The sequence below is a fragment of the Pelophylax lessonae genome (genome assembly GCF_965119305.1).
Source record: "Pelophylax lessonae genome assembly, chromosome: 1".
Classification (NCBI taxonomy): Eukaryota; Metazoa; Chordata; class Amphibia; order Anura; family Ranidae; genus Pelophylax; species Pelophylax lessonae.
The window spans coordinates 488,999,130-489,017,191 of record NC_138768.1 but is presented as its reverse complement, the minus strand read 5'-3'; the positions used below and the strand labels follow the sequence as shown (position 1 = coordinate 489,017,191).

Genomic DNA, 18,062 nt, shown 5'->3' with positions numbered 1-18,062 from the left:
TCTGTCTTTAAACTCCAGTGACGGTGAATACTGTCACAGTGTAGATCTAGGTTTGCCCCATGGATGTTTGAATCCACTTACTGTTGACTGACTTACTACCTCTGCTAGATGTCTGTTCCAATCATCAACTACCCTTTTGGTAAAATAATACTGAGATTAGTTTTGGACCTTCCTCCTGCTAGTTTAAGGTCATGTCCTTGTGTTCTTGATCTTGGCTTTATGTTAAAAATACTGCCCTTTTGAACCTTATTCACCCCCTTGATGTATTTTAAAGGTTTCCATCATGTCTCCCTTTAACCTTCTTTCTCCAAACTGAACATATTAAGTTCCTCAAGTCTTTCCTAATGTGTTTCATTCCTCAGTCTTTTCACCACTTTGTTACCCATCTCTGGGCTTATTCTAGTTTATCAATATCTTTTTGCAAGTGAGGTCTCCTATTTAGACACAGTATTCTAAATGAGGTTTAACTAAATATCTATATGGAGGCATTTTTTTTAGTCCAGAGGATGCAGCACCCATGGTTGCCAAAAAGAATGTCAACTTTTAATTCACATGACCAAAGAAAAGTTTTCCACTTTGAAACAGACCATTTTAAATGAGCTTTGGCCCAAAGCAAACTGCAGCGTCCCCAGAAACATGCTTCGATGTGTTGTCTTCTTTGCATGATAGAGATTTACCTTGCATTTTTGGATGGCACAGCGAACTGTGTCCACAGACAGTGATTTTTGGAAGTATTCCTAAACCCAAGAAGTGATGTCCATCACAGATTAATGCCCGTTTTTTAATGCAGTGCCGTCTGAGGGCCCAAAGATCACAGCCATCCAATATTGCATTTCGGCCTCGTCTCTTATGCACAGAGATTTCTTCAGATTCTCAGAATATTTTGAGGTTATGTACTGAAGATGATTATATATTTAAAGTCTTTGCAATTTTACATTGAGGAACATTATACTGAAATTGTTCAGAATAGAGACAGCTTTTCAGATGGGTGAACCTCTTCCCATCTTTACTTGTGAGACACCCTTTTCATACCCAGTCATGTTACTGACTTGTTGTCTATCAAAGAAACACAATTTCAGTGAAAAAGACACTAATGTGATTTTTAGGGCAAACAAACACAAAAAATTACCCACATTTTTGGTAAAATATAAAAGACTAGGTTGCACCAATGTAAATAGATACCCAATGTGCCAAACCTTAAATATGTGTGCCTGTAAAATGCCAGGGGTTTGCGAACGCTGCCATCCGAATGCTTTCACCTGACAGGCAGGAGGCTGTCATATTCACACACAATCCTGGTGGCTGCAGCAATCAGATTTTGTGTGATATCCCCTGCTGTTAGATCCATACGACATACAGATCTGGCAGCAAAAGGGTTAAACTGGTACATTTTTAAAAATTGTATTCTTATTATAATAATACTTTCTATTGTGAATAGAATATGAGTTTGAGGTTTGCAAATCATTGCAGTCTGTCTTTATGTATAGAGTCCCAACTTTTTTTGAATTGGGGTCCTAATAAGAGGGTTGGAGGACCTTCGTTATGAGGAACAACTACAAAAACATTAAACATATTCTCCCTTAAGAGGAGATACTGAAGAGGGGATATGCTTGCAATATACTAATCTTTGAATGGGGACTCTAGCATTGGGAGAAAACTATTTAATCTAAGGTCTCTAAAGAAGACACATGGCCACATCATGAAATTGTGAGAAGCAGTTTAATGTTAAACTGCAAAAGGGGTAGTAGAACTCCCTTCCACAGTTAGAGGTGTCAGCAGGGATTGTAGATACATTTAAAAAACTTTTGGATTCTCAATGAACACTATGTACAGGGATATTCAAAATGGTAGCGACACACACATGTTGAACTGGATGAACTGGTGTCTTTACTTAACCTTTTCAACTCTGTAAGGACAGAGTCAAAATGGATATATGAGCTGGACAGCATTGCACCAGCAGGATTGCATACAGATATTAAACTATATGCATTTAGATGAAAAAAAATGTATCAAACTTTTTTGGCAATATTCACTACTTTTAGAGGATACACTAAAGAGGATTGTTTTAAAACTATACTAATTATCCAGTGATGGTGAGTGAGTCTGAATGTGGGAACTGTACCTACACAGAATTTCCATCAAGCAGATGAAGGTATAAGCGAGAAGGAGCAAAAGTTAAACAGCACAGTTACAAGCATTCCCTGAGAAAGGAGGACAGAATTACTTTGAAACATGTCAGAAGTGAGGCTGGGTGAACAGGTGTGATGTCAAAATCAGCTGCTCGAGTTATTACAAGCAGATTTGCCAGCAGTACTGCAAAAAAGCTCTGTCCTTTATGTTGCCTGGCTGGGGCATAGACAGCAAGCAGAAGTGCTCAAATTTGTCAATTGGGAGCTAAACACTGTTTGTATTCTGCCTGTGGAAGCTATTCATGCATGGATGAGGACAGAGGCAGAGAGCTGTCATTAAAACTGGAAATTGCTATCACAGGAAAGCAACTTGTAAAACGCATACAGATCTCCACATATGTGATTACATCTCCACCATTCTGCAGTACTGTATGTATTATTCATTCAGTGGCACAAGTTTGCTATACATTGGACACAATTTCAAATTTTTATCTGTGTGAAAGTTAATGCCACTGTGAGAAGGCACGGGAAGAAACTAGTGGTGTCAGCGTGAATAGAGGTAGCCATAAATGGATCAACATTTTGCCAGTTCAGCAGGGACCAGCCAAATGTTTATCCAGGTTTTGCCACTGCAGTTGAACAGAAGTCGATCTATCGATTGACTTCTATTCAACCGCCCTGTTGGATAAAAGCTGCTTGGTCAGCAGCTGCAGCGCTGTTCTGTGTATTTTTTTACAGTGGGCAAAATCCCCCCATACACCAATTTTTTTTTTATTATATTTGGGGAACCCCAAGTCTAGATAAGACAGGCATTTTGGGAAAGGGTGCTTAAACTGCAATGTTTTCATAGTTTTGTCCACTTATCAGTTTACAATAATAATAAACATGATAAGAGTATTTATTTAAAAGTCGTATATGTCTGTAAAAAAAAACAACAAAAAAATGATTTAGTAAGCAAATTTATTATCATTAACTTTACTAATACATATGGTAGCTGTGCTAAATTTAGTCTTCAGTGGTCCTAAAGGGGTGAAACATTTTAATTAAAGCAGAATTCCAGGTATGAATTTTTCTTTTTTGCATAGTTAAATCTATAATTGGACAAGGAAGAAATCATGAAGTCACCAGCTAAATTCTCCACCTCATTGAGAAAAATGAAAGGCATTCTGCGAATGGCACCTTGTTGGCATAGGACCTAGAAGACAGCAGTGAGCATTGTAATAGTTGTGGCTTCTATAGTACTTCTCGATTTCCACAGCAGATTCACAGGGCATATGCATACTTCCATTGATCCAGGCTGGACCAATGTAACTATGCATTTAAATTCATACCTAAAATTCAACTTTAATGTACTCATACACAAACTCATCAGTGCATGAAGACAGACACATTCTGAAAACATGGACTTTCATTTCAATAAGCAGACAACTGCTATAAAATGCACTGATATAACAAGGCATTTAACAATTGTATGGATTTCTCCAAAATATTTATTGCTGTACAAGTAAATAGAAAATAATGCAGTTTAGATTGACAAGCCCTTCGAGATGTTGGGTGTACAAACAGTGCAAGAATTTACCTTAGATTAGGAGATTATAAAGGCTGTGTGAGAAGTAGCAGGTTAAAAGATATTTGTAAAATACATAATGTTGCAAGACAGGGAATATGGTTTATAAAGTTACATATCTTTACATTTATTGATATTAATTTTGTTTTACAGACTGAAAGGTTAAAATGGAATAATAAAAGTAAATATGGAGCATAAACTTTTCCTTACATAGCTGTAAAATATAAATCTGTGTGTTAGAGGTTAATTCACTAATATAGAATGACAAAATTATTTGTTGGATTTTTACTGAATGAATACAAAGGCTCAGTGATAGTGGTAAACCTCTTAGTGTTCTACGAAACAGATTATACTGTAGTGAATATCTTACTAACAAGTTCATAAAAAAAAAAAAAAAGATGGACGGAGTCGGATTTACAGGTGATGTTCTTAATCCGTTAAGCTAATATACCACATAATTAAAGAATTGGCAAGCCCTGTTCTTCAAGATGTATATGAGTATCCTTTAAACAGAAAGAGACATTAACAGCACTCCAGTGTTTTGGTCCTTGTGAATAAGATTTGGTATGAAAAACTCCTGATTGTGGAATTGCCATATCTTCACTGGGGTAATGGAACAAGAACTTCAACATAGTTGAGGGGAAAAAATCCTGATTGCCCATTGATCATTCCTTCATACCAGTTGTCATCAATTTGATTGGTTAGGGTGATGATATCACCTTCACGGAAACCAAGTTCACCATCATTCTCAGGTTCAAAATCATACAAAGCTTTGCAACATGGTTGATCCAATGGAGCTGAAAATGAACCAAACATGGGTATAAATTAAAAAATAAATAATGTGATGTTTTTCTTAAAAAGACATGGTTAACTGATTAAGAAGTTTTTAAAATATCTGGCTGGCATGCTTACATTTAGATGTGCAGCAGACCTTGTTGTCCCTATCTGTGGTGGATGGCCTTTGAGAGGCATTTGAAAAGCGACAGTCATCTTCTCAATGCCTGTTTTAACCCTGTAAATGCCGCACCACTGCATGTATTACACACACTTGCCAGTAATAATGCCAGCCAAATAGGACGGGGTTTACATTTTTTTGGCTGTGGTTTTGAAGTAAAGTATTGCAGCCTGTGTACATCTCCAGCTGCCTTTGCAGCTTATGGGAGGGTGGTAAAAACACATTTTAATAGCCCTTAACTGCTGCAAGTGTAAATAAGCCCTAACAGGAAATGTGAACTATATTGCTTTGTTTTCTGACTGACTTTCATCAAACAGTTATCTTATATAAGATGTGGTACTCTTGTTGCAAATAAAGGGTAACTCTGGTCAAAAATTTTCCTATTAATAGTATCTGTGTGAAATATCTTTATCTTTGATATTATTCATTTTCTGGATCACTGCTTGTGTACCTTAGAAAGCCTTATCTAAGCTAGACAATCAGCTTCTTCCTGTTCTTCACTGACAACACTATCTCCCTTTATCTGAAATTGCTAAGCTGTCTTTCACTTCCTGATAAGGTTGTCGGTCTTTCTTAGACAGGCATGCCTAGACCTGCCGAGCCCCACCCCCATCCTTTCTATCCTTCACCATGATCGCCTCCTGTCTTCATAGCCTCATTTAGGCTAGCTTTTTGAGAGAGAGAGAGAGAGAGAGAGAGAGAGAGAGAGAGAGAGATAGGGGAAGGGGGTGTCATATGACCGAAGCAATATATGAGAGAAATAAGGTACAAAGGAACATTTTTGAAAGCTTAGTAGTAGTGATCGACCGATATCTTTTTTTCGTTGCCGATACTGATAATGTGGCCATCACATATTAGTATTGGCCGATATTTTAGTACATTTAAAATTTTGCAAAATAAACACAAATTTCGACACAAATCTGTTACCGAACATATCAAACTTTATTTATTAACAATTTTAACATTAAGGGCTTGTTCTTCACAACTTAACTGCATGAGAACTGATAGGAAAACTTCAATTGCAGGGACATTTAGTTTCACATCATTCTGATTGTGCATCAATGCATAAAAAACTGCTGCAGTACTAGTAGTGCACTCAATCACTGCAATCATTTTAAATCACTACTGCAGTCAGTGCAAAACTGCTAGAAAAAAAGCTAGGCAACAACAGCTACACAGTGGATTGGACTGGAGTCAGTGGACTACCATAGCAGTATGGCACTCACTGCAGTCATTGCAAAACTGCTAGAAAAAAGATAGGCAAAACAACAGCTACACAGTGGATTGGACTGGAGTCAGTGAACTACCTCTGCAGTATGGCACTCACTGCAACTACTGCAGTCAGTGCAAAACTGCTAGAAAAAAAAGCTAGACAACAGCAAGACAGTGGATTGGAGTTGGACTGGAGTCAGTGGACTACTGCTGCAGTAGTGCACTCACTGCAATGATTTACTGCAGTCAGTGAAAAACTGCTAGAAAAAAAGCTAGGCAACAGCTAGACAGTGGATTTGAGAGGACACTACTCTTTGTAATACTCCCAGTTAAGTGGAACAATATTATACTGCAGAAAGCAGAACATATCAGCATGTCCATCATGGTCACCTGTTAAAGGGCTTCTGTTTTGTTCAAATAATGCTGCCACTTCATAAACATGCTCAGGAGGAGAGAAGGACAGAGGAGCAGAGAGAGAGAGAGAGAGAGGTATATTCTAGCATGGGAAGCAAGTCTTTTGTAGCGTGCCTCATTTTCTTTCCACCACTGAAGAGGATCACTTCATCTGTCAATTTCTGGTTCCTTCAAATAGAGATGAAGTTCCTCATCCAGGATCATTACTGCAGATTCAGAAGAAATTGAATCCTCCGCATGAGGCCCCAATAAAACACTGAAAATGTCCTGATCAATTCCACCACGATGAAGAAGATTCTCTTCTGCTCGTTGACGTATTTTTGGACATTTTTCTGTTTTTGCAGCATGCTGCTCTTTCATATTATCAAAATAGTGATCTGGACCTGTCTTTTCAGCAGGAACCTCCTGTTGAATATCTTCTGTCAGCCACTGTTTTGCCTTTGCCAATACATCCTCAGAAGAGAAAGCATTGTTTTTGTATTGGGAATTCAAAAGACTTGCAAACACAACATCTTTAAGCTGTTCATGCTTCTCAAAACATATATCAATCAAAGCTCTTTGGCTTGACAGACCATCATTTGAAAGTTGGAGGGTGTTGTGTGCCATGAGGTAGGACATATCATCAAGGCTCATTCCTTTCCGCATGTTTGCTCCACTGTCTCGAAGTAGCAAAAGCATCACTCTGTCTTTGTTGATTCCCCAGTATTCAAGCATGCCTAGAAACATTTCTCTACTGTACTCAGTGTGAGATCCTTGTATCACTTTTGTATCCAACACCAATTGCCTTTCTGTCCATCCGCTGTCAATGAAGTGGCATGTAAGAATTATTAGTGACTCGCCTGAGTCTGTTTGTCCTGACCAGCAGTCAGTCGTAAATGAGTGTAAAGTTTCCAGCATTCTCTGGTTTCAGCATAGCCTTTACTTTGTCAAGGACCTTTTGGTGAATCTTTCCCAGCATTTCTGTTTGATAATACTTCTCACTCTTCAGTGTGTAGCTTGGCTCAAGTATGGACATCAACCACTGAAATCCTGAGTCAGACACCATTGTAAATGGCTGGTTATCAGTGACAATCCTCTCTGTGATTACTCTGTCCAAAAGTTGGGATCTTCCATCTGAATCTAGACAGTGACACCTGTTTTTTTTTTTCCAGAAATATATCTGTTATTGTTGCCTGGGATATTGGAGGAGGTATTTCAAAATCACATTGATGTTCATTTTGTTTTTTCTGTGCTGTATGATATAATTGATGATGAACTCTTAGATGGGCCCAAAGATTTGACGTATTTTGGTTTTTTTCAGTTACTGATCCCATGCTTATGTTGTTTGTACATGTGTTGCACACTGCTACTTTTCCTGGAGAAGGTTGAGAGGAGAAATAGTCCCAGACCACACTTTTACTTTTTCTTTCCTCATCCATCTCCATTTCAATTTGAAAGACACAAAAAAGATTTAAAAAAATGGCTTGCTAAAGTTGCTGGCACCCTGTTATGGGTTAGTGGCTGACGCCTGGCAGTGTGGGTTGCTTGCTGGCACCCTGTTGTGGGTTGGTTGCTGACGCCTGGCAGTGTGGGTGGCTTGCTTGCTGGCACCCTGTTGTGGGGTGGCTGGCTGGCTGCTGTCACCCTGTTGTGGGTCGATGGCTGATGCCTGCCAGTGTGGGTGGCTTGCTGAGTTGCTGGCACCCTTGTGGATTAGTGGCTGACGCCTGGCAGTTTGGGTGGCTGGCTGGCACCCTGTTGTGGATTGGTAAATAACGCCTGGCAGTGTGGGTTGCTTGCTGGCACCCTGTTGTGGGTTGGTGGCTGACGACTGGCAGTGTAGGTAGCTTGCTTGCTGGCACCCTGTTGTGGGGTGGCTGGCTGCGGTCACCCTGTTGTGGGTCCGTGGCTGACGCCTGGCAGTGTGGGTGGCTTGCTGGCACACTGTGGTGGCCGGGTGGCTGGCTTGGTGTCACACTGTTGTGTGTGGCTGGCTTGCAGGAACACTGTGGTGGCTCGCTTGGTGTCACCCTGTGGTGGGTGGGTGGCTGGCTTGCAGGAACACTGTGGTGGGTGCCTGATTTGGTGTCACCCTGTGGTGGGTGGCTGGCTTGCAGGAACACTGTGGTGCCCGGGTGACTGGCTTGCAGGAACACTGTGGTGGGCGGCTGGCTTGCAGGAACACTGTGGTGGGTGGCTGGCTTGGTGTCACTCGGTTGTGGTTGGCTGGCTTGCTGGAACATTGTGGTGGGAGGGTGGCTGGCTTGGTGTTACCCTGTTGCGGGTGGCTGGCTTGCTGGAACACTGTTGTGTGGGTGGCTGGCTTGGTGTCACCCACTCACCCTGGCCTGTTGTGGGTGGCTGGCTTGCTGGAACACTGTGTGGTCACTGGTCACGGTGGCGGATGGCTGGCTTGTTGCTAGATGCTGGCTGGCTGGCACCCTGTTCTGTTGTGGGTTGCATGGCTGGCGGCTGGCACCCTGTGGTGAGTGGCTGAGGCCAGGGCCTGTGGGTGGATGGCTGGCACCGTGACCAGACTGCAGCTGGCTGCACACGAGGCTGTCCGAGGCGTGGGAGGCGGTCTTAAGGCAGAGAACGCGTGCAGCGCATGGTGAAATTATGTCACGTATGGGCCCGAGCAGGCGTGGGAGGCAGTATTAGGCAGAATGTGTGCACGCAACATACGCAATGACGTCACGAAAATATCGGTAAATCCAAAGGCAGATTCTGATATATCGGGGAAAGTGCATATCGTCCCTCGATATATCGGTGCTGCGGATAATCGGTCGATCTCTACTTAGAAGAATACAGATTGATTTCTATTGCTCATTACATGCGAGTAATGTTTTAGGCTCCGTTTTCACTAGGGTGACTTGTCATGCGACTTTGGACAGTCGCATGACAAGTCACAGCCCATTGATTTCAACAGCACCCATTCCCATCTATGTAACTTTGAAAATCAGCGACTTTGAAAAAGTGCCTGCACTACTTTAATGCGACTGATCCAGAGAGTGTAAAGATAGATCAAAGCTGCACTCAAAGTGGCACTCTAAATCGCACAACTTAGGAGTCACAGTAGTAGAAGAAGTAGAAGAAGAAGTAGCCACTAGGCTAGAGTGCGACTGAGTGCAGCTTTGATCCCACTTTATACTCTCTGGATCAAAGTCCCATCAAAAGTTGCATCAAAGTAGTGCAGGTACCTTTTTAAAGTCGAATAGATGGTAACGGGTGCCACTGAAATCAATGGGCTGTGACTTGTCATGCGACTTTGTGTGTCCAAAGTACCATGACAAGTCCCACAAGTGGAAATAGAGCTTTAGTCTACGTTTGCACTATTGCGATTTAGGGTGCGACTTTGATCCAACTTTTCACTCTCTGGACCAAAGTAACATCAAAATTTGCATCAACGTAGTACAGGTACCTTTTCAAGGTCGCTGATTTTAAAAGTCGCATAGATGGGAACGTGTGCTGTGACTTGTTATGCGACTTTCTGTGTCTAAAGTCGCATGACATGTCGCAGTAGTGCATACCAGGCTTTAGTCTATGTTTCTACTATTGTGATTTAGAGTGCAACTTTACACTCTCTGGATCAAAGTCACTTTAAAAGTTGCATCAAAGTAGTGCAGGTACCATTTCAAAGTTACTGAGTTTCAAAGTCGCATAGATGGGAACGGGTGCCATTGAAATGAATGAGCTGTGACTTGTAATGCAACTTTGTGTGTCCAAAGTCGCATGACAGGTCGCACTTGTGGAGATGTAGACTTAGTGTGGTTGCCTGTACTAAGATCATTGTAGACTGTGAGCTGAGACCCCAGAGCACTTCTAGCTACACTGACAGTTTGCCCCCTCCCCAGTGTCCACCTTCCTTCTCCTGTGGTAGTCTTTATTCAAAACCCAGCACAGCTATACTGTATATGTGCACCCCGCCCCCTCCGCCTCCTGTGTGGATTATTTCTTCATTTTCACATGAATTGAAGAGGAAGTAAACGCGATCCCGGAAGACGGGCAACTGAACATGTCGCCCGTCATAGAGGTAAGCAGGTGGCACGGCGGGGCTCGTTCTAAGGTAAGTATTTCATAATGAGCTAGTATGCGATGCATACTAGCTCATTATGTGTTTCTCTTTCAGGGTGAAAAAAAAAAAATGTTGGTTTACAACCTCTTTAAGATGCACAATGCATTCTTACTGATGAGAGAATACTAGGCGGGAACCTATAATCAGCTCCTCCCATCCTGTATACGCCCACTGGCTACACAGGAACAGTGCCCCTTCCCTGGAAGCCACTTGCTGCTCTTGGACTTCGCATGAAGAGGAATTGAAGTCATGTGACAGCACTGAAAACTGCAAAATAAAGGTAGAAAAACTGGGATTTTTTTCATTTTGACACATGAGGCTGAACTCAGATCACATTAATGATTGCAGGGTAGAATTTAAGGTATTAGGCTGTACTTCTGCGTTAAATCTTACTTTATTCCTTGTATGTTGCATATAGGTATATATCCCAAATTTTAAACATTTTGCAATGGATCATATAAAACTTACAACTGCATGTCTATCCTATAAATAATTTTGCCATGTTGACAATCCTACATAAAATATTTGTACAAAATGAACCACAATAGAGTTTTTTAAGAACAGAACATATTTACTTTGTATAGTTCTTTGGGAATGTTTGTATTCTTTTTCTCCTTTTGCTATCAATACGAAAATAAAGATTTATTTAAAAAAAAAAAAAAGAACAAAGTATTTAACCAGATTACGCCCAGCCTATAACAGATCGCTAGCTGGGCGGTGGATCCTTTATCCTGATCGGGCGCCATATGAGGCCCTTCAGGATATGCTGCTGTGCACGCAGCGTGGCGATTGTGGATGAGGCGTGACCCTTTGACACAGGCCCATCCCCAATCAGGGTAAACAGCCAATTAAATCACAGCCAGTCACAACTGTAAACACTAGAGTGGTTACAAGTACAAGCTGTTGCTGGCTTCTTCTCCTCACACAACAATCGAGGAGAGCCAGAATCTGTGAGTGACTGTTATTTTACTTTACTGTCACACATTACTGTGTACCACACCCCCTCCCCCCCAACGTATAACGAGAACCTGTGACCAGTTACCTGTCACATAGCCTCTCAGTACCACTATCAGTGGATCTGTTACACAGCCCGTCAGCGGATCTGTTGCCCAGCCCGTCAGCGGATCTGTCGCACAGCCCAACAGCGGATGGGTCGCACAGCCCAACAGCGGATGGGTCGCACAGCCCAACAGCGGATGGGTCGCACAGCCCAACAGCGGATGGGTCGCACAGCCCAACAGCGGATGGGTCGCACAGCCCACCAGCGGATGGGTCGCACAGCCCACCAGCGGATGGGTCGCACAGCCCACCAGCGGATGGGTCGCACAGCCCACCAGCGGATGGGTCGCACAGCCCACCAGCGGATGGGTCGCACAGGCCACCAGTACTGCCATCAATGTATCACACAGCCCATCAGTAATGCCATCAGTGATCTGTCATACAGCCCATCAGTACTGCCATCAGCAGATCTGTAACACAGCCCATCAGTAATGCCATCAGTGATCTGTCATACAGCCCATCAGTACTGCCATCAGCAGATCTGTAACACAGTCCATCAGTACTGCCATCAGTGATCAGTCACACGGCCCATTACTGATCTGCCACACAGCCCATCAGTACTGCCATCAGTGAATCTGTCACACAGCCCACCAGTACCGCCACCCACGGATCTGTTACGAAGCCCATCAGTACCACCAGCAGTGCATCTGTCACACAGCCCATCAGTGCATCTGTTACATAGCCCATTAGTGAGTATTTTAAACAGCCCATCATTACTGCCCAGCAGATCGGTCACACAGCCCATCAGCAGATTCGTCACACAGCCCATCAGCGGATCCATCACACAGCCCAATCAGCAGATCCATCATACAGCCCAATCAGCAGATCCGTCACACAGCCCAATCAGCAGATCGGTCACACAGCCCAATCCGCGGATCTGTCAAACAGCCCATCAGCGGATCCGTCACACAGCCCAATCAGCGGATCCGTCACACAGCCCAATCAGCGGTCAAACAGCCAATCAGTACCACCATCAACAGATCTGTTACACAGCCCATCAGTGGACCTGTCACACAGCCCAATCAGTGGACATGTCACACAGCCCAATCAGTGGACCTGTTACACAGTCCAATCAGTGGACCTGTCACACAGCCCAATCAGTGGATCTGTCACACAGCCCAATCAGTGGATCTGTCACACAGCCCAATCAGTGGATCAGTGGATCTGTCACACAGCCCAATTAGTGGATCGGTTACACAGCCCAATCAGTGGATCTGTCACACAGCCCAATCAGCGGATCTGTCACACAGCCCAATCAGCGGATCTGTCACACAGCCCATCAGCGGATCTGTCACACAGCCCATCAGCGGATCTGTCACACAGCCCATCAGCGGATCTGTCACACAGCCCATCAGCGGATCTGTCACACAGCCCATCAGCGGACCTGTCACACAGCCCATCAGCGGACCTGTCACACAGCCCATCAGCGGACCTGTCACACAGCCCATCAGCGGACCTGTCACACAGCCCATCAGCGGACCTGTCACACAGCCCATCAGTGGATCTGTCACATAGCCCATCATTACCATCAGCAGCAGATCTGTCACACAGCCCATCAGTGGAAAGGAAATAAAGAAAAGGTTGGGACTTTAAATGAGTGACATGACAAGGCTGGCAGGACAAAAAAAGAACACATTTACTGATACATACAGCTACGCAGACATAGAATGTATAATGTAAAAAACCAAGATCATAGGAGAGCTGGTAAGTGGTTCCCAAATCCAGGTTCACAAGGAGTAAAGAGTAATTGAATAAAAATCATGACATCAACAGACAACGCTTTTCGTGGACTAGGTTCGCCACTTCATCAGGAGTATGATATGCATCTATGAGTATAAGAAAATTGCAACAATGATGATGAATGAAAACTGGAGGGGGGGAGGGAAAGGGAGACAAAGCCCCAAAATTCCCAAACTTACGTTGCAGCTATAGCACCATTGGCAATGGAGGTAAAAGCATAACCCTGGGTGTCTCCCACGAGAGCTGAGGGTGCACAGGGCAGGCAGACAAGGCGAGACACGCCACACACATGGAAAGTGTGGGTGAAAACAATGGCATAATGACAGTAGCAAGAGAGTGGTATCTATAAGCCCATCAGTGCATCTGTTACACAGCCCATCAGTATTGCCATCAGTGGATCTATCACTCAGCCCATCAATACCACAATCAGTGGATCTGTCACACAGCCCTCCAGCAGATCTGTCACACAGCCCTCCAGCAGATCTGTCACACAGCCCTCCAGCAGATCTGTCACACAGCCCTCCAGCAGATCTGTCACACAGCCCCCTCAGCAGATCTGTCACACAGCCCCCTCAGCAGATCTGTCACACAGCCCCCTCAGCAGATCTGTCACACAGCCCCCTCAGCAGATCTGTCACACAGCCCCCTCAGCAGATCTGTCACACAGCCCCCCGGCAGATCTGTCACACAGCCCTCCGGCAGATCTGTCACACAGCCCTCCGGCAGATCTGTCACACAGCCCTCCGGCAGATCTGTCACACAGCCCTCCGGCAGATCTGTCACACAGCCCTCCGGCAGATCTGTCACACAGCCCTCCGGCAGATCTGTCACACAGCCCTCCGGCAGATCTGTCACACAGCCCTCCGGCAGATCTGTCACACAGCCCTCCGGCAGATCTGTCACACAGCCCTCCGGCAGATCTGTCACACAGCCCTCCGGCAGATCTGTCACACAGCCCTCCAGCAGATCTGTCACACAGCCCTCCAGCAGATCTGTCACACAGCCCATCGGTGCACCTGTCACAGAGTCCATCGGTGCACCTGTCACACAGTCCATCGGTGCACCTGTCACACAGTCCATCGGTGCACCTGTCACACAGCCCATCAATACTGCCATCAGTGGATCTGTCACACAACCCATCAGTACTGCCACGAGCAGATGCGTCACACAGCCCATTAGTACTGCCATCACTGATCTGTCACACAGCTTATTAGTGATGTCACACAGCCCATCGGTGCACCGGTCACAGAGCCCATCAATACTGCCATCAGCAGATCTGTTACACAGACCATCAGTGCATCAGTTATGTAGCCTATTAGTGGATTTGTCACACAACACATCAGTACTGCCATCAGTGGATTTGTCCCACAGCCCATCAGTACTGTCATCAGGGGATCGGTCACACAGCCCATCAATACCATCATCAGCAGATCTGTCACACAGCCCATCAATGGCTCTGTCACACAGCCCATCAGTGGATCTGTCACACAGCCCATCAATGGATCTGTCCCATAGCCCATCAGTACTGCTATCAGTGGTCTGTCACACAGCCCATCAATACAACCATCAGCAGATCTGTCGCACAGCCCATCAGTGCATCTGTCGCACAGCCCATCAGTGCATCTGTCGCACAGCCCATCAGTGCATCTGTCGCACAGCCCATCAGTACTGCCATTAGTGGATCAACAAAGAAAAAACCCCCTAGGAGGTGGGGAGATTGGTATTTGCTACTCTAAACTTTAGAAGAGATTGATTTGGATGCAGTGGTTAACCTGGAAATTGCCAACATCCCATGGTAATAGACAAAAGAACAAATTCCCCTCGGGTGCGGGACTTTAAATGGCAATAACCAGGTCTTGAGTAGTAATTATTTATCCGGGTCAACACCTTTATCCAATCTTTCATTGGATACACGAAGTATGACAAATATTAATCTACCGGTTAAGAATACTTCGGAAATCAAACATATTGCCATTACAGACACCACTCACACAATGGCGGCGGAGAATGCGATGAATGAGGAACTCTCATGAAACGCATCCCCCCCGCCATTGGTGAACAGCGATCATCAGAAGATGATAGTGACATCATTAATGTCTCTGACTATCCACTTTCAACAGCCCAAATTACACTTCTACGTAAGGGCCTAACATTCTGTCCCGCAATGGACATAGATAAGTTTGAGTTCAAAAAAGACCTAAATTTGTTTGCTCGCAAGATATTATTGCAGAGCCAACACGCACAAAAATACAACCCAAAACTATTACAGCCAAAGTCCAAAAAATTGGATAATGAAGCTTTGGACACTCTGATTTCCTTACTTGAGGAACAGGATGGCCCCGACCTCATTGATAGAATCGATTTGGACTCCCTATTGGGTGAACAGGCCCAGCCGAATCCTTCCTCTCACTTTCAGAAAAAATCTGATAAGTTTCCAGCATTAAATTCCAGCACGAATTTAGCGGCCTTTGTTATGTTGGTCTCCAGTGAAGTCGAAAAAATTAGACCGTCCTCAAACATTTCTAATTTGAGCAATGAAGAAAGGATTGCACTTACCACACTCACAAAGCAGTTCCAATTAACCATCAAACCATCTGACAAAGGGGGGGAATATCATGATCATGAACAACCAACAATATAGTCAAATGTGTTGGAAAATCCTAGATAACCCTAATTGGTATAAGAAAATTTCCAGGGTGACAATTGACAAATACTTTTCAGAATTTTATACCCTTGTCGATGGTGCTTACTTGACAGGCTGCATCGACAAGAATACTTGGGACTACCTTCGCATCAAGTACCCCAAAATTCCAACGTTCTACAGCCTACCAAAGAGTCACAAAAATAAAACCGATCCGCTGGGCAGACCAATTGTCTCCGGCAGAGGTAGTATTGCAGAAAATCTTAGTAGATACATTGATAGCAAACTTTATCCGTTTGTACAGATCCTCCCCTCTTTTGTCAAGGATACGATGCATTTGCTACAACTACTGGAGGGCATGTCGGTTCCTTCGGATGCCCTGCTGGTGGCGATCGATGTAGAAGTTCTTTACAGCTCCATCCCCCACCAGCAGGGCATCCGAACGATCGGACGTGTCCTGACCCAATATAATTTAGATTCACCATCTACACTGAATTTCATTTTACAATCCTTGGAGTACATTCTACTGTGAAATGTATTCGCCTTTGACGGTTCCCACTTCCTCCAGGTACAGGGCGTTGCGATGGGGACATGTTGTGCCCCATCGTACGCCAACCTGTACCTGGGGGAGTGGGAACAATCCTTCCTCTCAGAGGAATCTCATCTTCAATATACACAACACATACTAGCATGGCATCGGTACATCGATGATGTACTGATTATCTGGACAGGTACTTGTGAACTGCTTTCTGAATGTGTGAATTGTATAAACAAGAACTCATCCAATTTAACATTTACTCTCAATTTCGATTTGAACACCATCGACTTCCTGGACATCACCATAACAAAGGACCAATGTGTACAAATTAGAACAACCCTATTTAGGAAACCGACCGCAGCTAACACCATTCTATACGCTACCAGTTCCCATCCCACTCCGCTTTTGAAATGTATTCCATACGGACAATATCTGCGACTTCGCAGAAATTGCTCCGAAGAACATACCTTCAAAATTGAGGCAGACAAACTAAGAACTAGGCTAACAAAGCGGGGATACTCACAGACGTGTCTAAAAAAAGCGTATCAGAAGGCAAAGGCATGTAAGCGAAAGGAATTGCTATTCAAAAACAAGAAAGGGACAACTTTGACACAAAAAGATGATAAAACACAACATTAAGCGTGCATTATCACCAAATATACAAAACAACATGACCGCATCCACAATATCGTGAACAAATATTGGCACTTGCTGACATGCGACTTGAATCTTAATCCATTTGTAACTGAAAAAACAGCTATAACTTACCGTAAGGCACAATCACTGAAGGATAGACTGGTGAACAGTGAGTTCACTGGTGAATTCAGATATGATCCCTGCAAGCGACCGGGGACATTCAAATGTGGTGGCTGTAACATCTGCCGCCACATGAATACTAACACCAATACTCTCTTACCCAACGGCCAACCTTATAGGCCTTCGCACTATGCAAATTGCAAGACCTTTGGAGTGGTCTATCTCCTCCTCTGCTCCTGTGCGTGCTTTTATGTGGGAAAGACCAAGAACGAGTTCCACAAACAAGCACAAAGACACATCTCCTGCATGCGTCAGTGCAATCCCGAACTCCCACTGGGGAGACATGTTCTGGGCACGCATAAGGGTATTTTCCCACAGGTTTCCTTTATTATTCTCGATAGAGTGCACCCCAGCAGCAGAGGAGAAGTCTTGGATAAAACACTCCTACAAAGAGAATCTAGATGGATTCACAATCTGAAAGCCATCATACCCCCAGGCCTCAATGACAATATTAGTTTTAAGCCCTTTCTTGAGGGTTTCTCCTCAGGAGGCTGGGACCCCTGAGGCTTGAACTTCCGGGTGCCCACAGTCCGTATGATCCAATCCAAAAATGGACACAATCCAGATATCCTGGGGGTGACCTCCTTGTTGTTATCTTCTCGGTCTTCACATATACCTTAAAACCGTATTCATAATACTGACAGGTACAACTGGCGACTATAATAAAATGTTAGGAATAAAACAAATAATATATGGATGAAAAACATCCATCAATACTTGCCTCTATTGACACACGGACGGCATGTACTCTAACCTTTGTTATGCTGTACGATGCGGGTGTCCCTGATGTTTTAGTTGGGGAGCCGTGCACCCCCTCACAAGTGACATTATATATTTAGGTCCATTTGTGGTCTGTGTAGTGCCTTGAAAAATCTTTTTGTTCTCTTTTTTCATACCGTGCTGGATGGGGTTTTAATAGAGGCAGCATATACCCGCC

The 18,062-nt window shown here is 44.0% G+C and overlaps 1 protein-coding gene across 2 annotated transcripts in view; it reads right to left on the bottom strand.

Moving 5' to 3' along the window:
- Positions 1-4,144: 4,144 nt before the first annotated feature.
- The window catches only part of SH3GL1 (SH3 domain containing GRB2 like 1, endophilin A2), a 919,809-nt gene continuing 905,891 nt past the window's right edge, over positions 4,145-18,062 (bottom strand). For both annotated transcript variants that reach the window (XM_082263930.1, XM_082263931.1), the window contains one exon: positions 4,145-4,493. In XM_082263930.1, the coding sequence (XP_082120056.1) occupies positions 4,297-4,493 (197 nt within the window). In that variant the 3' untranslated portion in view covers positions 4,145-4,296. The remainder of the gene's footprint in view (positions 4,494-18,062) is intronic.